The sequence below is a fragment of the Rhipicephalus sanguineus genome, unplaced genomic scaffold, assembly GCF_013339695.2.
Source record: "Rhipicephalus sanguineus isolate Rsan-2018 unplaced genomic scaffold, BIME_Rsan_1.4 Seq685, whole genome shotgun sequence".
NCBI classification, from domain to species: Eukaryota; Metazoa; Arthropoda; class Arachnida; order Ixodida; family Ixodidae; genus Rhipicephalus; species Rhipicephalus sanguineus.
The window spans coordinates 10,251-35,130 of record NW_023615764.1 but is presented as its reverse complement, the minus strand read 5'-3'; the positions used below and the strand labels follow the sequence as shown (position 1 = coordinate 35,130).

The window sequence follows — 24,880 nt, the reverse complement described above, 5'->3', positions numbered from 1 at the left end:
TGTTATTGGTGAGACCAACATTGGTGAGTGAGTTCGCGTTGCTGCAAACAATGCACTCATTGCCTGTAATAGCTGCGGCATCAGACAGTATGATGATGTGCTTGTGTTGCCGCCAAGGCACATTATCACACTCGAGAAGATGAAGATTACGTATTGATATCGGGCTGATGCAGGCAGGTTATCTTGAAGGTTCAGTGCATCAATAGTGGGCTTATGAGTACACCGGAGCACTTCACACAACCCAGCGGGCCAAGCAACTTACCTAATGAGTATGTTACGTGTTATCTGTTACAGGGAACAGCATAGATTGCGATTGTTCTCAGTTACATTCGGTAAATCACTTCTAGTTCATTCTGGCTGGTTGTAGGTAAACTCGCCTTGTTTTGCTCATTGTTGCCTTTAGTGATGCATTTTTTCAATTGACAAGCCTGCCATCAGGCATGTGGCATCAATCAGCGAGTGCTGTGCTTGGCTTGCAGTGTCTGGGGTGGTTGCAAGCGATGTGCAGGCGCGGGCAATGGTTTGTCCTGTGGGGAGCAAAGGAAGCCCTGTACCGATGCCCTACCGGACGCTGACACTGGGCTCAGGTGCGTGCCTTTGCCTTGTTGATGAGTACTTTGGTAACCATAAATGCACAGGTGTAAAGTGATATGCTCTATTTGTGCCTGCTCATTGCCTTGATTTGCTACGTATTAATTTCTGCTGATATACCTATAGTGTCACGTTTTGCTGACAGTCACATTGTACTGACATTGAAGAGGTGAGCCACCAAAGCATTGGCAAAGCTGGGACGATGCTTGAGCTTCGCTGTCAAGAGTAGAACGCGATAGCGTAATCAGACCGTGTTAAAAATCGCCTTCCCACCCACCACTAGCCTGGCTTCACTTCTCGGTGGTTTCCTAAACAGTGCTGCAAGGTAAGTCAAAGTGTGGACGCCCTTCCCCACGCGAGCGGCGTGACGAAACACGGTGAGGCGAGCATGCCCTTGGGCCCTTTGCGCCATCTTGCGGGATTACAGTAAAGTTTCTGCCACGCACGTCCGAGATGTGCATAAATGGCGTATACAGGGCGTTTTTTTTTAGACAATACAGATTTTTTATAAAAATGCTATGACCGTCAGGCCCGTGTCATCTTCGCAACCAAGGCAGAAAAACTTTGCCACTCCTAAAGTTACATTCAAATGAGTAATTAACAAAAACTCGTTAATTAACTTATCAATTATGAACTTTAGGGCGGTTGTTTATATGGAAGAGTTGTAGGACGTGACATTTTATGGCATGCCCACTTTTTAAAAATCTAAAAAAAATGCACGTAATTTGAGATAATAATCAGACCACAATCGAGGCGAAACCGAAACTGAGCGCACTGGGAGCGCAAGAAATTTTGTCAACACTGTTACGTTATACCAGAAGCTCACGTGACAATTTTTGAAAAAAGACGCGTCGCAGCAGAATATGGTCAGGAAAAAATGGCAAGTCGTTACAAATACTTGAAACGGACGACGCTTATTTTTTGTGTTTGGTGGTGTAGTGCTTCTCTGGTTTCTTTCGCGCTGTACCTAAGAAAAACCGTAATTTCAACTTTTTTTCTTTCACTGTACAGCTTAAAACATTTTATTGGATTTTTTGGAGTTGAGATTAAAGATTCATTCACACTTTCAATTAAATGCTTAGCTGTCATTTTTAAAAGTAATGTAATCTACCTTCTTGGAGAAGTGCAGGGTGGTGCCATGGCTTCATTTAAGTAGTCTGTACACATTTTTTGGGCAAGGCTGAGCGTCATTGCCTATATTCTTAGTTTTTCGGTTATATGACGGCTGGATTATACAACGGTTATGCATGGTCCCCTCATGTGCTTGCTGTACGTACTATATACGCACACGTTGCCACATGTGGGAGTGTTCATCGTACCTACTCTATTCCTGACTGTACACAGGTGCAGCAAGTATCTTATTATAGCAACATTGTGTATGAGTTACTGTTGTCCTGTGGCAAAAAATACGGTCCAGTTAGGACAGTGCACAAAGGACAGGATACCCGAACATGGGAATAATGCATGAACTAGATTCATCGGTCATCTGGCTCTTTCCTGCTGGAACTGTGGCTGCAATCCCATATACAGTTGAACCCCTTTATAAGAGGCACTGATATAAGAGACAGTTGGGTATAAGAGACGCCTGTGTCCACGAAGAAATAGAGCTTGGTCAGAAAATGAGAACATGGTACCCTGCTTATAAGAGACTTCTCCCATAAGGGACAACAACTGCTCCCCGGTGCGTGTCTCTTATAAAGGGGTTCAACTGTATTCCAAATGTAGCGTGATAGGAGTAAGCCCAATGCAAACAACTCGTAAAATAATTGAAGCAGCAAGGATTGCTAGTTTGGGGGACATGCATAATATTGTGCCCTCAATCAAATTTCTCTAAAAGCATTTGGTTTTTTAAACACGAGACAGTCACTTCACAGGGATAGCATTCCAGAACGGCCCCTTCATCTTGCAGCCAACTTATCATGATCTTCATTTTGACATTCTGTCATAAGTTCCGAAGCACACATGCATCATTGTTGTTTTTAAGTTCACTTAACTTGCACAAATGCACCTGCATGTGCCACTGCTTCGACGGTACAGTCGAACCTCGTTAATACGTACCCACTTTAAGCGTACTAACGCTTAAAACGTAGTTGCGACGAATCCCCGACCGAGTCTCGTAGAGCCTAATGCATTCGCTGACCGTTTAAGCCGTAGTGCTTCGTCCTACGCCTACCGGTTAGTGCGTACCCTGCGTACCACGATAACCTTTTGTGCCATAAAATTTTACTGCGCCGCTGAACTCCCCGACGCCACAATGTGCCGCCAAAGGTTTTCGGTCTTTTTGAGAAGTGCGTAGATCGGTCGATCACTGATTCCGACTTCCGCGCGATTGCGGCGACGCCTTTGCGGGTAAGCATCGGGAAAGAACGAAGGTGAGGCGACGGCCACCGACGAACGCGCCAGCATGACTTATCGCCGACAACCTTATCACAAGATATCAGCTCAGGCACGCGTGCGGCGCAGCATTACTTTAAGCCTACTGCAGGCTTTTAATGGGCGACAACCTGAACGCGCTGGGCCGCCGATCACTGCCGCCTCGTTGTGCAGGGCCGTGTTCAAGCGCGCGCCGCTTTGTAGAAACGAAAGCAGCTCGCTGTTGTGGAGTTGAGCGTTGCTGGTCGTGGGCGACGAGAAACCTCTCTGCATAGACGCTATCACGCTAAACGCACGCGTACGGTACAGCAAGCGTAGCGCTGTTGTAACCATACTGCACGCTTTTGTTGGGCGACCACCCAAACGCGCTTCCGTCCGCTGCCAGGACCGCTAGAGCGTCGCGGAGTGCGCATCGCTTGCAGGAAGTTCGTCATCGCCGCGTTACCCGAACAAGCTCATCTGTGCTCATCGCCGCATCTGTGCACGGTCTGGAGCAAAGTGGGTACGAAGAACACTCCCACGACAAATGCTCGCGTGCGGTACGGCAAGCGGCCCGGCGGCCCGGCAGTGACGGCGCGAGCCGAGAAGGCGACGCGCTGCACGCAACTAGCCAGGAGACGATCGGCTCCACGCAGCCGTACCGCGTTTCACTGGAACTGTGTCAGTTTTCATATAGTAGCAGATCGCGGTACAGACGCACACACATATATCGTGGAAAGCCGACACTGTCCGTTCTGTCGCTACGTCGGTCACTGCGCTTACCGGACCCTGTAATAGTTCCGAAATGCTCCTTGGCGTCGCCACCGCGCGCTATCGGCACTATCGGACGGTCGTGCGAGAGTACAGAATCTTTTCTCCAATTTGGCAAAAAGAAAAAAAAAAAAGGCCTTGCAGTGGGCACTTTAGGCAATATTTGCTGTGGCACTGTATTTATTGCTTTGCTGGCGGCGATGGCGTATGGAGATGAAAATTTTACTTGGTGGTTAATGCGTACTACCGTTTAGTGCGTAGTTATTCGGCGTCCGGCAGGTACGCATTAACGAGGTTCCACTGTATAGTGTGCCTGTCCCAGAGTTGAACTTGGTGTTTGTAAACTCATGTTGCAATCTCTATTGATCAATTTCATTCATAAACTGTTTGTGTTGTAGCAGTGAAATTACTCAATAACTCCATGGACTGCCACTCTCCTCTATACCCTGAGCAAAGAGGAACACAGCAGCGAGAGTCTGTGGCAGTGATGTCGGACGTGAAGTCATGTGAACTTTTGTCTTGTACCTTTCTATTCATGCAGCAACACTAGTAGCAAGTTGCAATCATTTTTATATTTAGATTCCAGCATGAAAAGAAACTGTGTGATGATTTCATAAATGTGTAGATTCATAATGAGCATAGTAACCCTGAATAAGGCCATGCTACCTATCATGCAGTTCATTCTTCTGTCCGCTAGTGGCAACTGATGATGCATGATCTCTAAGAAGACACTTGTTCAAGTAGACTGCTACAATAAAGCACCAACTTAAATTGTCTAGCATCATCCCTTTTGGCTTTGCCGCCCTTTTTTTCCCTTCGATGAAAAAAGAAAGAGTTTGCAGCAGCAACCAACAGTACACAAATTTTGTGTGGCATCAGATGCAGTGAAATGCCTAAATTTTGTATTCAACTATGTCCGAGACAACTCTGCGCCAAGTTAGACCAAACATGACAAGCACGTGTGAGGTGTGGACGAGTATGCAGAAGCATGCAAGAGTCCTCAGCCCCCTCAACTATTCCTTTTTTGTTCTCTCCTCTCTCTCTTCACCACTTCCATGTTACAGTCAAACCCTGATACATAGAACTCGCAAAAAAATACAGAGAAACTACAGAAGATGGCTACAGAGAGTGCCTATAGCAATTCACTGGTTCCACTCAGTGTATGAGTTGATTACCAAACTCCAATAGGTGCTTAAAGTACCTTTGAGTACATATGAGCTGTCACTTGTGAGAGAAGTGTGCGCCATTACTTCAAGTTCACTAACACTAGCCAAGATCCAATGGTCAAAATTCCAAATGGACTGTGCACATGACCTCGGCTAGATGTATGACACCATCGTGGCTTTCTTTTTTTCCCGAAGCGTTCTGGTGGCACAATTATAAATATTTTCTTAAATCAAAGAATCCTGACAATAACTTTACATGGTGTTTTTGGCATAACCACAGGGCGATTAGGGAGTGACTTTCTGTGACAGTAAATAAAATAAGTACCACAAGAACTGGCTTGCAGTTCCTTTAAGCATGATGAACATTTAGAATGAAATTTATTTTGCATAACAACTCAATGACAGAATGTTGATGAAGTAAGACGCCACAAAAAGTAATTTTGCTTCCTGTACCAGTGGACATATACGCAAGAAACTGTTCTGTTCAAAAGATACTTACAATTTGCAAATTCTTGAGTTGTCCAATGGCTGGAGGAAGCTTCTCAAACTCGTTGTCACCTAAGTACAAGGCTCGCAGGTATCTGCAACCAAACGTCGACAATATTAGGACATCAGCACAAGAACTTAGCCCACAGTGGAAAGAAAAAATCAGATTCGCAACAACTGTGCTGTAGCTACAACGAAATGGACACTACAGACCCACTTTTATGGCAATATCTGTTAAGCTGAAGTGTGTTGTGAACCTTTGTCTAGTTTTCCACTGATAAGCTCTTGATAATCTCCAGGTTCTTTCAGGCAGATTGCATGAGTGAGAGCAAACTAGACTCTTTTGTGTCTCACACCTTTGGGGCGAAGAAAAGAATGGTCAAAGATTGTTACAGGCCTCTTACTAGAAAGAATTAAAAAACTGGTCAGTCTCCTGACGATCTCTGCAGTGTTCAGATTTGTGTTACATACCGCAGGACAATTGTATGCTTTGATATGGCATTATTGTGTAGCCATTTCAGGGTATAGGTATCAAGACAACTGATTTTTGTCTTCCTTTTTGCTTTAATGTCACTATGAGTCACTCATTTACACAGTTCTATAGGACATGTACACGAGTGATTTGTTTAAAGGCAAGCACTTGCAAGCAGACAACACTTCTGCTTGTTTCATTAAAGATTACATGAACACAACAGATGACATCCAGTGCATGACATCCATTTAGCAACTACAAAGTTTGTTCACAGAGTACTCCCCAAGACCATTAGTGGTCTCAAATGACAAACCTAACCACTTGATGTTCCCAAGTAGCAAACAATGTCAACTGGCAGCAAACTTGAGATGTACATTCATTGATAAGACTCTTCTCTTACATTACTCGCACCAGTAAAGCTGGTGTGACTGTACTAATTGTGCTGGCAAACGCACTCAAAAAAGTCAACTCAAGTTATGGAGTTGCAACATTTCGGAACAGCATATCAGTTAAAGTCAAAACATCCAATATAACAGCGTCATACTCAAAGCAGAATTTTTTGGTACCTGCTGCAACTATGACTTACAGTGGGTACAAGCACTCAGCATGATACATGCACAGAGTTTTAAACCTGCCATCAGCTTCAGAGACAAGATGTTTATTTATATGCATTCTTTCATGAATGTAGCTTTATTGCAACGTTTGCCCTGCAGTTTTGTCTGGACTCTCATTTAGCCTCAAGGGTTCAAGAGGACATACATGACAATCCTAACAATACGGTTGCCATTCTACCATTTGATAAGTATTTAAAATATTATCTCCAGAAGCAATTCATGACTATTTTGTAGGTTTGGTTCTTGCCCAGAATAAAGAAGTTTTGGTTGGTGACGAGAGCCCACCACAAAAGCCACAATGGGATAAAAACAGATTTTTGTTTCCTATATTCTCTCTGATATGCCCACCTGTGGGAATCATCCCATAAAGCCATGACAGTCTCTACATATAGTATTCAGTGAGTACATTCGCTTTACATGACAAAGAATTGATGCTGATGCACAAATATGCAGCACACCGGCTTTCCGACCATAATGACCGGTTTGTTGAGTCATGCAAAATCAGCCTCATGCAGAAAGTTAGACTTATTTCACATCACGTTTAAAAAGCACAAGAATGGCACTGGCGTGCTGACACAGGTTCACAAATCGAGCTTAGGTGTTTCATGTTAGCGTTCAGTTGACCATACATGAGAGCAGTTATTTCAGATTCCACTCCAATGAATCAAATGGTGAAGAGTTCTTCCTGTTCACACTATAATTAGTAAAGAATAAATGAATTCACAGATACCATTACTCTTTGTCAAGTGGGAAAATGTGCAGTAGGAAGAGTTCACAACCACAAGCACACCGTAGTTTGTGGTGCATGCCACACATTTGCACAGCCAAGGGTTTCCACTATCTATAGTTATTGTTACAGCCAAAGACTATGCTGTGTTTCTCCCAGAGCCGTGATAGCTGACATCCCCGCAACTATGTAATGGAACAAGATAGCATGTCACTAAATCAGTTGATACAATGTCCACATAGGGTCTTTTTTTCCAAAACAGCTCCTCATTCTTCATTCAAGTGGCACTGAATACAAACGCACAAGCCAGAAAGAAGAATGGCTTGCTGGGCCATTCTGTAATCTATTTTCTTGTGGCGAGCCGTGCAAAACAAACTAAACATGAGAAAGCCTCTTCCATTTCGTGTTCTTCATGCTTAGTTTGTTTCACAATGCTCACCACAAGAAAACAAGAAAGGAGGAAAGACTCACTACGTGCCAGTTTCCAGATACAGTGAACTCCCGTTAAGACGAACTCGGTTAAGACGAATTCTCTCTTATACCGAACAACACGGGACCACTTGTTTGGTTCCCATAGACTCAATAGAAAAAAACTTCCCTTAAGACCAACCGCCCAACTGTACTCTTCTGTTAAGACGAACTTTCGCGGTGATCGAAACGAACACTGCAGTCTTGGTGGGGCATTCAGGCAACAAGAAAAAGCAAAAAGATTTTTAAAAAAGCGCTTCCCGAGCGGAGGGCAAATCGCGACGCGGAGGGCACGAGATAAACGAAGAAGACCGGTCGGCGCATAAAGCCGGTATCCCCCCTCACCCCCAGCCTGTGCGTGGGGCAGGTGTGGGCTTTATCAGCAAAGAAAGCCAACAAAAGAGTAGGGGGATTTACAACTTGGACCCCCAAGCCATTGCGAGCTTTGTATTCCCCCCCGGTTTCTTCGGTTTCCCAGCTGGAGTACAAAGGAGAACAGAAGAACACAAGAGCTTGGGGGGGGGGAGGTGATTCTTAAAAGGAAGAAGGAAATGAAAATGGAAATTGGGTGTGGAGTGCACGATAACTGTCTCTCAAGTGAGGACACCTCAACTGATACACTCACAGGGGATTGGGGATTGAAGGGACAGTGAGAGTCAAAAGAGGATGGTAAAAGAAGAAAAAGAAAGGCATGAGTGGAAAAAAAAACAGTGAGGGGGGTGGGGGGGCAGCTTGGGGCCCCTCCGCCGTGGTCAGAGGGGCAAACGTAAGGGGAGTGGGAAAAAAAAAAGGAAGCGACAAGAGGAACAAAAATAGTCTGTGCATCACAATCGGGTACGAAATCGAAACCACGATTGCGATTGCGGCGCACTCCCGTACATCAGAGGGGTCAGGTGCATTGTCATCGCCATCACACAATGGCGGCCGAGCACATGTATTTTTTGATCAGTTCGCGTTGGTTCGCGTAGGACCTGTGCGCGTCGTATCTGTTCCCAGTGAAGTGGAAAATGTGACGAGCAATTTTGATTGTGGAAGCGCACGACAAAGGAAGGCTATTTTGCACAGTGAATATAGCTGCGTCGTGTCTTTTCGTGTGCGCGAGGCTCGTGACCGTGAGTAGCGCGATGGGATAAAATCTTCAGCTTGCACATCGATCAGGAATAGTTACTACGGGCCGAAAACGGGAAATATCCGGACCTCGAAGAAAAACTTGCAGACATTCTTAAGCACCTCACTGTATAATGACTTTGTCAAGGAAACAGCACGCGACCCGAGGCGTATCCAGAAGTGATCTTAGAGCCAGCAAAACAGGCTCACAGAAGAAAAGGAACTGCCAGGACAATAAATTTTACATTCTTTGAAGGAAAATTGTGCTTGTATCTTAATTTTTTTTCTAATTGTCAACATAGGAGCGTGTTACAGTTTTATCATTATAATGTGGTAGCAATATCTTCATGAGCATTTTTATTTTTGAACACGCGAAATCTGGTGCTCGTAAGATTCGTGTAAATACTCTGCTTGAAGACATAGTTTTTATCTAGATGAGCCAAATAAATGCTTTTTCTTGTCTTTTTGCCCCCATTGTAAGTCTACTCCATTCAGTCTTTTCAAGTAACATATTTGGATGCACTTGGCATGTTAGCATGTCTCTTTTTGAGGGCACTTCTGATAAGCCGAACTCCTGATAAGACGAACAGATGACCGCGGGTCCCTTCGAGTTCGTCTTAACGGGAGCCTACTGTATATCCTACTTGATCAATCAAAAAGTCTATACTACTGTACAAGCATGGTCATCATCTTTGCCTCTGCTGACAATAACGGCAGCACTGTCTCTTTTTTGACAACTTCGAGTTCCCTAGATAGTCTGTTGTTGTCACTGCTAATGCACCTATCAGCAGGTGCTTGTTTACTTTAATAATAATAAACTTGATTGTCGGGGTTTAACGTCTCAAAATCACGATACTATAATGAGAGACGCCGTAGTGGGGGGCTCCGGAAATTTCGACCACCTGGGGTTCTTTAACGTGCACCTAAATCTAAGTATATGGCCTTAAGCATATTCGCCTCCATTCAATATGCAGCCACCCTGGCCGGGATTCGATCCCACGACCTTCAGGTCAGCAGTCAAGCACCATAACCACTAGACCACCGTGGCGGGTTGTTTGTTTACCTTAGTTTTTCATTAGCGTCAATCTTGTCCTACATAATAGTGCTGGTACAAAAGTGACAACAAACAGGTATAAAGAGACACCTGTGATGATTGCTTACCCATTATGAAAAAGTTGTTGGACAGGGACTGCTCGTTCAGGTTGTTGTACGTGAGGTCGAGTACCTCGAGCACGGGGAAGGCACCAAACCCTCGAGGCAGGCTGCTGAGCCGGTTTATGCTGGGAACAGACCAGGACGCCAATGCATACAAGTTACGCAAAGCTGTATCCCACTCACAGTGGATGTTTGCCACTGCTGTGGTAGTGCTTTAAAAAACTACAAACAAGCACGACCATTTGAGAAAAGTAGCCTCGAGAAAGGAATGTCCACGCCCACACGGTAGGAATCCAACGTTTTGCGCACAAGAAAGTTCTCTGTCACATGTCGAACAAAGGAACAGTGGTGTACTGGAGCAACAAAATGGGTGTGAAGGCAAAGAAAATTCCATTAAGAACAGCAGAGAACTATAGGTGGTGTTCTAAAATTAGGTAATGTGCAGGCATAGGATAAGTCATGTGACACAAGGCATGGGTAAGTGGGTCAAGATGATGACAAATGATGAAATAACACTTCAGAAAACACCAGTGTATGCACCATGCCTCAATTCTTGACGTTCAATGGCTGCCTAGCAGCCCACGCTCCACAAACTATCTCGGGTTAGTTTCCTTAAGCATGTTTTATGCAAATAAACCACAATTTTTTATTACTTTTGTTTCAAGCTAAGTGCAACAAACATAAGCCCTGGCGTTGTACACAGTACGTACAAAGCTCCCATAGGCTCACAATTGGCACCACCAATGGAGTCGTATTGTTCCTGTGATCCAAACTAATTTCTACAGCTCCAAGGACACTGACGCCAACAAATGATATAGCTATCGAGCCGACACAAAGCTCTCCCAGTTACTATCTACACCCCAAAATATAGTTAAAGCTCCACCTAAAGAAACTTGACTTTAAGAATTTCCCAACCTAACAAAGAAATTTCCCTTCTCCGGCAGGTACCCATTGTCCTCAACTCGAATTAACGAAGCTATCATGGCACTAAATTTGGTTTAAGGTCGATTCCACGAAAGATCGAAAAAGGGTGTATATTTGATGTTTCCGATTTTTCTGATAATTTTGTATGTTGTGCACATATGATTGCACAACATGAAATCGCAGTTCGTTTTCAAATAAAAATTTTTTCAACACAGAAAAATTAGACAAGTGTCGCCGGTTGACGACGACCATTTTACGAAGAAATGCGTTTTCGTAACTTCGGAACCATGCTGGCAGCTACTCAAGCTATATATTACAAATATCTTTCTTTTTTCCGGAAGTAGAAGTAAAGAGGAAATAGCTCTTATCATTTCATGGAATTCTGAGTAAATCATGTATTTTTAAAAATTCACGAAAAACGCCGAGTTTTTGAAAATCAGTCAAATTTGGGACGCTATGGCTACTTTTGTGAACATCTTAGCTTGTTCATATTTGCAGTATGAATAGGCCTTTATGTGAATAATGAACCTCTGCACCTCTGCATTTGTATTTCTCTAATAATTTTCAAAGTAGTAAATTTTCATGCTCGAAACACCAAAAAGAGAAAAGTGCTCCTCCATTCAAAAATCTATAATAAAAAAAACCCAATCTCAATTTTGTTCAAAGTCCCCCAAAATGTTCTCAAAGGACTGCAGAATGATATTATGAAAAAACATGTTGCATCATTTTTATTAGAACAAAAGCAGAAAATGTCAAACATTGTGTTTCCAGAGTGTGGTGGCCACTGCGTAAAGGACATCTCTAGTAACAAGAAAATACAGTAACACGTCTTTTTTCTTCTCTGAGCTTCGCTAAACAGCAGTAATGATCTATTGTTGGAAAGTGGGAACTGTTTTGTAAAGAAAAAAAGATCGTTCCAATTAAATGCATTTGCGACATCACTTACATTCCTCGTCGACGGGCAGCACGGACATTTTCATTCCTCTGGATAATTTTTTTTTAGTAAATGCGCTTATATAAAAGTAACGAAGCTAAACGCGAAATATGTGTAGCTGAGTTGATCATGCATTGTAAGAATGTGAGAAATCGCAAATGGCGGCAGTGTGAACGGCGAGTACCGCAGTGCAACCTAATCACAGCAGCCACACATTGTTTGCCAGGCTTTGTCGCTATGCACGAGAAAAAGCTGGGGTGTCAATTGCGTTGGTTACACGATACATTTTTCACCGCTCGTCGCTCTCCCGCCCGGTCTCTGGATCCGCACCGTGCGGATCGTGTGGCCCGCGCTACAAGCACTCGTGTAAACGGAGTAGCATGCGTTAGGCGGACAGGTGCAAAGGGCGGCGCGATGGACGCCTGCCTGAGCAGACGACAGCAACGAGTACGGCTGTGCCAGTCAGCCAAACACCACCTGAGATAGAAGTTAAGCATCCAAATTGTGCTTCACTTTGATGCGATCACTATCCTACGCTCTGAAGGTGGCTATGGGTAGGCGTTATAGCCATGGCCGAGATTTTGTACGGACTGCCTCATGGTGCACAAAAAGAAAATTCCGCTGCAGCAGAATTTTCGTTACGTAGAAGATATCGGATCGAGAATCTTTTGCGGAGGGTCATGAAGCAGGATGCGCGCACAATTCGAGAGGGAAACCAGATCTGCCAGCACTCTTTCAAGAGAAAGAAGGATATGCAAAACAAAGCAGATGCAATGCAAACAAAACGTGTTTTGTCCGTGGCCAGAACTGCTGCCACCAATCTTCACGTAATCGATTCTTTTTAAACTCTGCATTGATCACATAAGGTTTGACAACGTACACATTTGGGCCAACAAAAACCACACCTCTTGGCGACCGCTCTCCAGAAATTCATTTCCATTTATGAAGAGACCTTGGCTTTTATACGAATCTCTCAATTCTGACACAGCACATCATCATAAGAGACGCATGGAGGGAATGCGTTCTTTAGCACTCAAGATATGAATTATACTCAACTGAAATAGATGAAAGAAAGGGAGGCTACAACTGAAAGTGCCTACTGTGGACTGAGGGATGTCTAACACTGGCGTGAAGTCGCAAACCACGCAAATGCATTTAATTGGAACGATCTTTTTTTCTTTACAAAACAGCTCCCACTTTCCGACAATAGATCATTACTGTTGTTTAGCGAAGCTCAGAGAAGAAAAAAGACGTGTTACTGTATTTTCTTGTTACTAGAGATGTCCTTCACGCAGTAGCCACAACGCTCTGGAAACACAATGTTTGACATTTTCTGCTTTTGTTGTAATAAAAATGATGCAACATGTTTTTTCATAATATCATTCTGCAGTCCTTTGAGAACATTTTGGGGGACTTTGAACAAAATTGAGACTGGGTTTTTTTTATTATAGATTTTTGAATGGAGGAGCACTTTTCTCTTTTTGGTGTTTCGAGCATGAAAATTTACTACTTTGAAAATTATTAGAGAAATACAAATGCAGAGGTTCATTATTCACATAAAGGCCTATTCATACTGCAAATATGAACAAGCTAAGATGTTCACAGAAGTAGCCATAGCGTCCCAAATTTGACTGATTTTCAAAAACGCAGCGTTTTTCGTGAATTTTTAAAAATACATAATTTACTCAGAATTCCATGAAATGATAAGAGCTATTTCCTCTTTACTTCTACTTCCGCCAAAAAGAAAGATATTTGTAATATATAGCTTGAGTAGCTGCCAGCATGGTTCCGAAGTTACGAAAACGCATTCTTTGTAAAATGGTCGTCGTCAACCGGCGACACTTGTCGAATTTTTCTGTGTTGAAAAAAATTTTTATTTGAAAACGAACTGCGATTTCATGTTGTGCAATCATATGTGCACAACATACAAAATTATCAGAAAAATCGGAAACATCAAATATACACCCTTTTTCGATCTTTCGTGGAATCGACCTTAATGAAGTTTTCGGGAAATAAATGAGTGAAAATTTCAGTGATTTCTTTCTAATTTTGAAACAGACGTGTTTTTCTTCGGGCATGCGCTGCAACACTATAGCATTGAAACATCTAGACGCCCTAGTCATGACGCTAGTTTTATTTGACGAAGCTGTATGCCACACCTATGCACGAAACAACAGAATTAAGAGTCAGTAATGCTCTATGCAGCGAATGACACTAGGGGTGATGCTGCATGGTTTATTGTCCCTGTAAATGCTCCTGCAGGAACACAGTGATTGCTTTCGTTATTTAATGGTTTATGCGATAGACGGCACTGATTGTCTCCTTGAAACTTTTGTGCTCGGCCTGCTCGCAAAATCACTGCTTCGTTTTCCCCGTCTTGGCACGTCAGCAGCTTGTCATAACGGCATGGCTCAGTCATGGGAGGCTCCATGTTCGTAACGGTCATCTAAGTTCCTAAGCATTCAATTCACATCGAAATGTCACTGCAATAACCACTGTTACAAGAAAACAGGTTAGTTAGGTGTCTTAGAATCTGTAAAATCAGCACGAACTTGCAAATCATTTGCAGATATTATACTGATCATTAATTTGATAGCTGCCAATAAGGCGCAGCATAGAAATACTTGATATTAGAAGCACATGAAAGTTTATCACAGCTACTCACGCTAAGTTCAGGATCTTCAGTTTTGGCATGGTAGAGATCGAAGAGGGCAACTCCTACAAGCAATGATAGGAAACATCAGACCACATCAGACACTTTGGCAAGCCAGCAGACATAGCGAGAACGTTATCACAATTCCACCAGTCACCAACCATTTGCTAAGACGTACTATGCAAGTTTAGCAGCTAAAGTGTTGATCTGCTAAGCTCAAGAATGCTGCTTTGATTCCTTGCCCGGCGGCTGCATTTCTATCAAGGTTAAACGCAGAAAACACCCATCTAATTATACTTATGTGCAAGTTAATGAAACCTGGGTGGTCAAAATTATTCTGTAGTCTCCTGCTACAGCATGCCTTTTAATCATATTATGGTTTTGGTACGTAAAACCCCAGAATACAATTCATTTCCTAACATGTAACGCTTCATACATCTTAAATGATTCACCCGGTTAAACATGAACACTAGTGCTGTGGAAAAATGAACCAAAACCCATCTCCCTTCTACAAGAAAATATTGAACATCACTTTCTCTAGATCTTTTGTATCATGGCAAATATTTATCATCATTTCGAACCTGTGCAATATCATATTTGGGACACTTTTCACAAAACTTCAAATACAACCAAATTTCAATATAGGGAACACGAATGTGATAAATTCTTGGATATAAATAACTAAATCAGAAAACTTTCCTTCTGGTGATAGTGTATAAAGAATATGTGCTTGCAATAAATGTCATATAAAAGGAAGGCATTTTTTAGGCTTGTGCGAACATTCGAGCACTTCGAATATTCGAATGGATATCAGCGTATTCAAATTCGCTTCGATTCAAATTTAAATTATCAGGAATTTCGAAGTATTTGAAATGAATGAATGAACTGCAGTGGAGGGGCGCATACCGTGAATAAACCTTTCCAAGGAAAAATCTGCACTGCCGCGAAGCCCCATTTCAAGATTAAATGAACATATTACCCGCACATCAATTCATAACTTTTAGACGCGAAGCAGCTTTTGCGCTGGGCTGTGTCCGTAGTTCCATTGGCGACCGTCCGCTTTCTACCACCTAGCATAGCCATCTGAGCGTGCACTCGCGCCAAGGAGAAGTCTTCTTCCTCTTGTTCTTTGACCGCCTTGATGATGACAGGGACCCGAGCTGCCGTATGCTGTCCTAGCTTGGCGTAACGCAGGCAAAACCATGTGTGCTGGCATGCGCTAGCGCGTTCGGGCCTGTGCAAGGGGCTGGGTAAGACTCTGTGGCCTCTCCCCCTCACACTCTCTCAGCAATCACGTGATGGCGTCGGGGAACGAGATTCTGCAGACGCCATGAACCGACGCATTGTATTTTAGTCCGAACGTGCTGGCACGCGCTAGCACGTTCGGGCCTGTGCAAGGGGCTGGGTAAGACTCTGTGGCCTCTCCCCCTCACACTCTCTCAGCAATCACGTGATGGCGTCGGGGAACGAGATTCTGCAGACGCACGATGAACCCGCCTGGCTTGCTCCAACAAGAGTTCAGGACGAGTAACAGCAACAACAACTACAGTGAATTCATGGTGTGCTCCACTTGCAAGGATGCGTTAACATCGGGCAAGCTGCCCGTGATGAACGGAACTTTAAGTCGAACCATGCGCTGCTTCGCATGCACACATGGTTCCCTTTAGTGGGAGATGGTGTAATTTTTTTAAGTTTAAAGGCTTGTTAGACCGGCTAAGTAAAGTAAATTCTAAAACGTAACATGTTTTACAGATTATCACTTGCATTCTACTGAAAGTCAAATCCTGCTACTATTCAAAGTTGCTTCCACTTTCTTTTGAACCAAAAAGAGTGACATTTGCACATGCCTTGTTTCAATTTTTAAAAAATGTTGTGCAGGTAAGTTGGGTCATGACAAATATGCTAATTTTTCTTCATATATGTGATATATGCTATTAATATTCAATTCGAAATTATTGGACCAAATCACTATTCACTTTGAATTCTCTTCGAACCTAAAATTTACTATTCACACAAGCCTAGCATTTTTATTTTTTCGAATGTGACTACATTAGAAGGAGGTTCAACAAAACAATTAATTGTCTCTTTTAATTAAGAATTTACAATTTCTTACAATGTGTCAAACTCAACAATGGCTTTTCTCTTATCTTTACTACTAAAGTTACTATTCCAAAATTTGTTTAGAATGCTCCATCATAGAGTATCATCATCATCATAATGCTGCATTGGAAAGCAGAGATGTGGTAACCACGCATCAACCTGTGGAAACATAAGCAACACCAATCAATCTGTTCTACACAAAACTGCAAGGTGAAAGAAGCTTAGTGTAATCCTGTGGAAAACATTTTGCACATTAATAAAGAGTGGACAAAGCTTCAAGTGCAAGGGGCTTAATTATGTCACGTGTGCCACCACAAACAATAGTATGTAAATGTGAGGTATAGAATTTCTGTTTATTCAAGGAGCAAAGAAATGAGGAGTCAAAGAAATGCTCACAATATGAATACCTACCCAAAGAGTTCCATGATCAGAATTTTTAGTTCAACAACTGTCATCAGAATTGTTAGTTAGACAATAGCCACTTGCTGTACACAATATCCTAAAAGTTCAGTAACTTATATTATTCTGGCAAAAAAAAAGGGAGAATCACACACAATGTAACTGTTATAATAGCGTAAACTGAGGCAATTCAGAAAGGTGATATGCGAGTCTGAACACTTTCTGGCGACGCATTGGGCAGATATTTTTATTTTGTAACATTACATTTTCTTACGCACTGGCTACGATTTTCGCTAAGCTCACTACATTAATTGGAACTAACAGACAAGAAAGCCCAGGAATGTCTGTAGTAATTATGATGTAAATGTGAAGAAAGTAAAGTGGATGAAAATATAACTTTTTGTCCACTTTATGGGGTATATATGTGCATTTAAACCTAGGAGTGTTGGTCAGCGCCACTAGTAGCCATGGCGACGTGTGGAACACTCTTTTTCTGCCTGCTGGCGTCACGAAGCACGTGATCTTTTTACGAGCTGGCAGCTGACCAAAAATCCCTCGCGTACTACCTCAAGGCATCCGGTCTGCCAAAACGAGACCATCACTATGAATGAACGAATGAAGGGGAATTTAAGGGATTCTCCTCCTTTCGTTCCCCTTCCTTCGTTCATGCTAAGCTCAACAGTAAGTTCCACCAGTACGACACATGCCACATACATAAGGAACTATAATGTGTGGCACTCCTGCTTAAGTTCATCAGCTTACCTGCACAATAAAATTGTAACTGACAGTAGCACAGTAGACCAGACGTGAAAAATTTTTCTCACAGGATTATTTGGTGTATTGAAACTAAGACTAGCCCGACTGATATGTCATGGGAAGAGATAAACATGAGTAACTAGTGGTAATTTACACCATTGCAGCAGTACAAAAAGTACAGAACACAATATAGTGTAGCCATCAATGTTTGTTCACCAAAGTAAGATATGCCATAACCCTCTATATTAAAGGCGAAAGATGCAAGCTAGCAAAGCAACTTACCACAATTTGGTTGTTGCATAGCGTCAGGATTTCCAAGTTGTACAAGTTTGCTATGCTAGCAGGAACAACTGCAAACAAAGTTTTAAAGCTTTCGTGAAAACAGTGTAACAGGGATTCAAAATGGTTGCCATATGGCAGCAAACTGTGAGTGTACGTTTGTACACAGGTGCGCAATGTATACATGTCAAGACTGCTGCTCATAAAATCATCATTAGCAATTTCAAAATGAGATGCAATGTGCATGGCATAACGACTCCTTACAATGACATTTTCATTCTGTTAGTAGTGCACCATCAAGCATCATTCCAGTATTTTCGTAGAGGCCATCTCAGTGACTGCCACAATAAGACATGAACTACAATGTGTTTGTCTTTGCTTGTCTTCAGTGCATATGTAGTGCAGCTTGGCATGTGCAGCAACCCATTTTGTTCTTACGTATGTTTGGTGTCTGCTGTAGAATACAAGGTATTGCATTCAATAACCAATGAATTTTCCTTTGTTTATTTGTGTTCCTGCTCTTTTAAGCCACATCGGATGCACTACACAACACACAACATGAAGTATGACATGAAACTGATATACAGGTGGAAGGGTATCAAGGAAAGGAAAATAAATAAATAGAAGACTGCAAACCTGCTATGCGTAGGGGTCCCAAAAGCAAATGTTTTTCAAGAGCCTTGGACAAGAAAAAAATTCACTGTGGCTACAGTGGCAACAAAGGACCACTGAAGCAATCCTGGAAAATTTTTAGCATTGATAATTGTGCAATTTTCATATTAGCAGCCTTTTAATAGTCCCTAACCCTACAACGTGTACACCTTGTGGTTAGGCGCCACAACACATGTCCCAGCACATTGTCTCAGAGGTCCTTCAGAATGTTGCTTCTTGTTTTTCACTTTGGGTATCAAATTCATAATTCTGGAAGCCCTTCGTGAAGCATTCTCCTGTTTTTCAAAGACCAAATATTGCACACAGGCTTTTGTGTATTTACATTGTCCTGAAATTAGGAACTGCGGGGAGTGCGAAATCGTCACCTTCATTAAACAAGGAGCATGGGCCAGCCGTCATAATGGTATTCAGGATGCCTGCCTGTTTCGTAGAGTCGCTGAGCAAAGAAGTAAGGTGGCCACCGGTCCACCCCAGCTTATAAGCATCATGAAATACCACCCCAACACAAGTACACGAATGTTTTTACTGCTTAATACGAGTGTCAAAAGGTACAATTTCAACTGCGATCAAGTTATCTGATCCCAATAAACTTTCTTGCACAAGTTGTGCAATAAAGCTGATCAACGCAAAAAGGTTAAATCCCGATTGGGACTCATCTGCGATCGAAAGTGCCTCTGTGACAACTGTACAATGTGACATGGCCACAGCGCACAATCATTTTTGGACTGTTGCATGAAGCGCTGTGACTTTTACCTTCTCGCAGGTGCTTTAACAAAAAAAAATCATCCAATACACAAAACATCCACCAAATAAATAGATGGATGGCTGTGACATGAAAAAACAATTTCCGCAAATGCTACGACAGTTAATCACTGCCTATATCTTGGGAAGCCAAGCATATTACTAACATTCACCTTATTGAGATGGACTGGCTTTATTGTTATTATATTTTTTACAGGCACACTTACCTCTGATTTTGTTGTGGCTCAATGTCAACCTCGTCAAATTCGGCAGAGAGACTGAAAAAGAGTTAACGCAGATGTGCGTCCTTGGTAAAATAAACCGAAAGCCATACAGATGCAGATAATGCATGTGAATAAACAAACTAACTATCTGTAGGGTTAAAATAACGCACTGGCAAGCAATACACAACACTTCCAGAGATATCTGCAACCTCAAATCAAACCTGAGACTGCAACACACAACAATGCACACAATGCACGCTTTTTATGACGATTTACACGACACATGAATTAGCATAATATACAGGGCGGCATGCAAATATCGCGCAGGTGACGGGGTTCGATTACGAAACAGGACGTATTGAAAGAAAACACCCTCACCTTCGTTTTCAAAATACAATCTTTTCTATTGGCGACGGCGAGCGCTAATATTACCGTGTTTGCAAAGTAACCACATTACCGACGCCCAATACGTCATAACGGCAATGATCGAAACCAACTGTCAAACCATTGGTCAAACAAACGCATCTGTGGGGTGACGTACCAACTGTCGCGTGTAGGCGTTGGCACAAAGGCATGCGTTTCCCAAATAAAACGTGAGCGTTGCATTACATAATCTTGAATTCCTCAACAAAGAGCTGAAAGCGTTTGACGAAATGCAAACAGGGAAACAGAGGGAAATCGTTGATGCTCACGCCCAATTGATCAAGCGAGGCGTTTGCCGCAGAAAGAAATAGACAGATAGGCAACCTAAACATGTGACATGGTTCATTGCACAAATTATGAAGCTTCCAACAGTGTTATTAGAATGATTCAACACTCTGACGGCTGCGATATCACGCAGCGAGAGTGAACTCATGTTGGCTACGCCCAGGTCGTACCCATGCGTTGCTTTGTTTACTTTCTGTTTGCATGTGCAGTCGTGTTTCGCACCACCAACGCTCAACCACAGGCGGATATGATATAGTAAACACTCGAGAGCATTGCTGCGACCCATGTTGCGCTACGGATCAACGCAACGATGCGACGTAGACCGCAACATGTAAACCCCATATACGTGAATCAACCCCCGCAGATGTGACATCACAACCGGTTTAAAAATACGGCGGCCGCGCCAAATTTGGAAAAGGGGTCAAAAACAGGGGAGTACGCCTTCGCAGAGCCGCAACTCACACAATCCGGGTATCTCTTCGATGGAGGTGATTCCTCGGTCGACGAGGTCGAGCTCGGGGTTGTTTTGCTCCCGTGCTTCGTCCACCACTTTCTTCACCTTGGCCATTTTGTTAAAATCCAGGCAATTACAGGAAGTGTGCTTGGTGTCGCGCTCCATCCTGCCTGATCGACTTCCGGACGTGGAATCACCGCAGTTTCGCCCGCGAGACGCTGGGTGCCGCGACGGTCGCCTTGCGCGCGCGCGTCCCACGCACGACGACCCGGCCTGGCCCCGTGCCCACGCGAACAGCGCGAAGGTCGAACAAAAATGAACAAAAGAACCGGCATATACAAAGGCAAAAATGCTCACAGAACGCCTGCGAGGTACTTTCCCACCTTTCAGATGTCGCTACTGCCCCGTCGGAGCGCCAGTTTAGTCAGGAGGTCGTGGTTTAGTCTACGAAAGACTAGTTTCGTTGTAAGCGATATTCTTTGTAAAAATACACACTTAGCCACACCTTTCTTTATTTCACTTATTTATAGTTAAATAAGAAACAAGACATTGCATGCAAAGTATCTTTTACAGTTCTGCTGTTGCAAATGTAAGCAAGGTTCACGTATAAAAGGTTCAGCATGTACGTTTGCTTCAAATTTAGGGCAGCTGAAGTGCTAACAGAAATGCGAGGCACCATTAGCCCTCGAAAAACTTGGGTTTCATTATACACAACAAGCACTACGCCTTAAGGCAATTGAGTTTGCTTCACAATAAAAAAATTAATAGAATAAAGGTGCAACGTTTATCACGTCAGTTGAGCATTTCAGGACCAACATATATAAACTGAATGTAGTACGAAGTACGGGGCAGCGCCCGCCCTCGTGTGTTCTTGTCCGTGTTTTAAAGCAGCGCTGTTTTTCTTCATAATGAAACAAAAAACGAAACGTACCTAATAACGTGCGGAAGCCCAGGCATAGTAGGGAACACAAAAGTATAGTGTGCAAGGTAAAGGGTAGTGATCGGTCGTATGCTACAGCGATCGCTCTCAACCTGAGATCAAGAATAAAATTAATCACTAAAAAGCACACCAACCTAGATATAGTGGGGGCAAAAACAAAGGAATTTATCATTGCTCTTGAGAATTAACACATGCGATGCTTCAGAACAAGGAGAAACAAACAACCTAGGTAATGAACGAAACTGCAAATAAAGAGATTTCTGAGGCAGCAACTGAAGTTGGAGGTAAAGCAACAAGAAAAGAAGTAAGCAAGCTTTTTCAAACCACGAAAGAAAACGAGTCCAAGTTAGTACCAGAAGAGATAAAATAGAATTTGCTGAGCTATCAAAGCTGACCAACAAACAGAAACTACCGGACACGCGGAATTATAGCGTCAATCAGATAGAAACAGCAGAAAAAAAAAAAGTCAGAAGCATCAAATGAGCTAAAAATAAATTCCGCATAGCAAGGAACAAAATGTATGCACTAAAAGATAAACACGAGAATGTCCTCAGCAATTTCGAATAATAATATCTGGGTTTTTACATGCCAAAACAATATGATTATGAGGCACGCTTTATAGGGCTCTAGAAATTTTGACCATCTGGTGTGCTTTAACGTGCATTGACATCGCACAGTAGACGGGTCTCTGGTATTTCGCCTCCATCTAAATGCGACCGCCACGGCCGGGATCGAACCCACTCCCTTTGGTCAGCAGCCGAACACCGTTAGCACTGTTCCAACGCGGCGGACTCAGCAGTTTTAATGACATAGTGAAGGTGCTTGAAGTCTATTCTGAACTCCACAACCCGCAGATAAGTCATCCATCCTTATTAATTAGTGCAATCAAAGCTGAACATCTGAAACCAAAGTTCCATATGTGGAACTATCAATGACATTAGAAAGGCCAAGATATCAGGGGCGTAGCCAAGGGGGGGGGGGTTCAAAACCCATCGAAATTTTTCAATTTTGCATGTGTAGATGCGTACGCATACATACAAACGCACACACGAACATACATAAAGTATGGTTGAACCCCCCACCCCGAAAAAAATTTCTGGCTACGCCCCTGCACGATATGTCCCGCGGAAAGGCCCCAGAAAGCTTTAGTTTGTATGTATATACGTGTATAAACGCATAACGTGTATAGTATACTATATAACGTATATAGTATAAAATGCATAGCGTATGTATACATACTTAAACAACGAAAATGTGTGTGTGTGTGTGTGTGTGTGTGTGTGTGTGTGTGTGTGTGTGTGTGTGTGTGTGTGTTTGTGTACACGCTGTTGCGACCGGGTATCCGGATCAATCCTACCGCTGACTCCTGTTGTCGTGCCGGTGTATTTAGATCCGTCCCTCATCGACAACCATGCTGTTGCTACGAGAGGGCAGCGTCGTACCCGGACTCCGTTTGGTAGCGTAGTCGAGTCTCCGGGTTGAGGAACTGATGCTAGCAAGATGGGAAAACAATAACAAGTTTACTGGCACTTTTGATACACTCAATTACATAGTTACAAGGAAAGAGTTCAGCGACGAACGCATTGGATGAGCCTGTTACCGAGGGCTCAGAGCCCCATTTCTCACTCAGCATCGTCGTTTTAACCCCTCAGTTTGGCTCCTCCCTCTTGATGACCACCAATCACACACACGACACCTCCCACCATGGCACAGTCCATTTCACTGTCGCGGAGGGGTCATGGCACACTTGAAGCGGCAAGAGTCCTGCGGTTGTCGACACGCAGGTGGGGGAGAAGCAGAACAGGTTCCTCGTGCTTGCCCATGCAGATCTTTTCCCGACGCAGCGAAAGGGTTGCGGAGACTCCCGTCCAAACATACCCGTCAGGTGGCTTCGGCAGCGTACCAAGCCAAGCCCAGGTGGTCCATTGTCTCCGGCATCGCCGTCCCAGACTTTGAGGCCGAGATTCTGCCCATTGTTGGTCACTCGCCGTCCCAGGAATTTCGTTTCCAGGAAGGATACAGGTGTTCTAGCAGCGGGAGAACACCTCGTCCGCCGATTCTCTTGGTCAGTGCTTCGCCACCGACAGCCGGTCATAACAGCCTCCTCCCTCGCCAGTGGAGAAACGGAGGGCAGCAGCCAACGCTGCTGCTCGAAGGGTCGACGAAATTCGCCACCGTTGAAAGCCCAAAGCTCGACTTCGCTTGAAGCATTGTCTGGTCAGTTGCAACCCAACTTCTGCGGCTTCTCTGAAACTCAACCACATGCAGAGCAAGCACTCGGCCGCCTCCGAGCAAACCAGGCCAAAAGAGGGTTGGTAATCAAATTTTCATTATTAGCTTTATACGAAAAGCTGACACTCAAAACTCTCAGGACTCACTTATGCTGAGAAGCCAAACGTGCTACATTACTCAAACAATCAAATAGTTGCACGAAAAAAAAAACTCATATATCAATTTCAAGACATTGGGAAGAGCACCCCAGACTCGCTTAGAAAGAGCGGCTAAGCGCGTCAGCGTTTCCACTCAAATTTTGCCCTTCTTATCCTTAATGTCGAAAAGATATTACCTAAAAATCAAGCTCCACCTCAGAAGGTGACTGTTCTTAGATGTCGCGGTTTGCAGCCAGGCAAGGGGATAAGGGTCCGTATCTACGCTGAATTTGACGCCTCCGAGATTACACTGCAACTAATGAATGGCCCACACAATGCAAGCGCACTCCCTTTCTGAAGCGCAGTACGCCATCTCTCGAGAACTCAATTTTCGGCTCAAGTAGAGCACGGGATGTTCATTACCTTCGTCATCCCTCTAAGATTGAACGGCACCTAGGCCTCGATCGTTCACATCACTCTGGGTCGAAATCCTGAGCTCGCAAAACCGGACGGTTAATCAGTACCGCCTTCACGCTTAAGAAGGCAGCTTCCTTCTTTTCATCCTAGACTACTTTCGCCTGTTCTGTCCCGCGAAGAACATCGGTCAAGGTGTGACCAACGATGAATAACTTCCGATGCAAAGACTGCATTCCAGCGAGCCCCAAAACGCCCCTTCGTCCGTCTTTGTTTTGGGCCGCGGATAGTCTACTACTGCTGAGCTCTCAAGCTCACTAGGTTTCCTGAAACCTAGGCCTACGCCGTGACCTAAATAGTCTTATGATTGCACTTGCAAAACGATCTTCTCAGTCAGAACCCTA

General features: G+C 43.5%; 2 protein-coding genes across 2 annotated transcripts in view; one reads left to right on the top strand and one right to left on the bottom strand.

Moving 5' to 3' along the window:
- LOC119378095 (PHD finger protein 12-like) overlaps positions 1-5,186 on the top strand; it is a gene marked incomplete at its 5' end in the record, with an annotated part of 40,385 nt that extends 35,199 nt beyond the window's left edge. The window contains 2 exons of the mRNA XM_049411702.1: positions 480-620; positions 5,161-5,186. Coding sequence (XP_049267659.1) covers positions 480-620; positions 5,161-5,186 — 167 coding nt within the window. The remainder of the gene's footprint in view (positions 1-479; positions 621-5,160) is intronic.
- A 178-nt stretch (positions 5,187-5,364) lies between these two features.
- Positions 5,365-20,981, bottom strand: LOC125756768 (ras suppressor protein 1-like). Its single transcript, XM_049411703.1, has 6 exons — positions 20,762-20,981; positions 19,595-19,645; positions 17,958-18,025; positions 14,433-14,485; positions 9,912-10,034; positions 5,365-5,461 (listed from the first exon to the last, which is right to left on the bottom strand). Exons 1-6 carry the CDS (start codon positions 20,916-20,918, stop codon positions 5,365-5,367), a joined length of 549 nt encoding a protein of 182 aa, XP_049267660.1. The 5' UTR covers positions 20,919-20,981.
- Between the last annotated feature and the right edge of the window lie 3,899 nt (positions 20,982-24,880).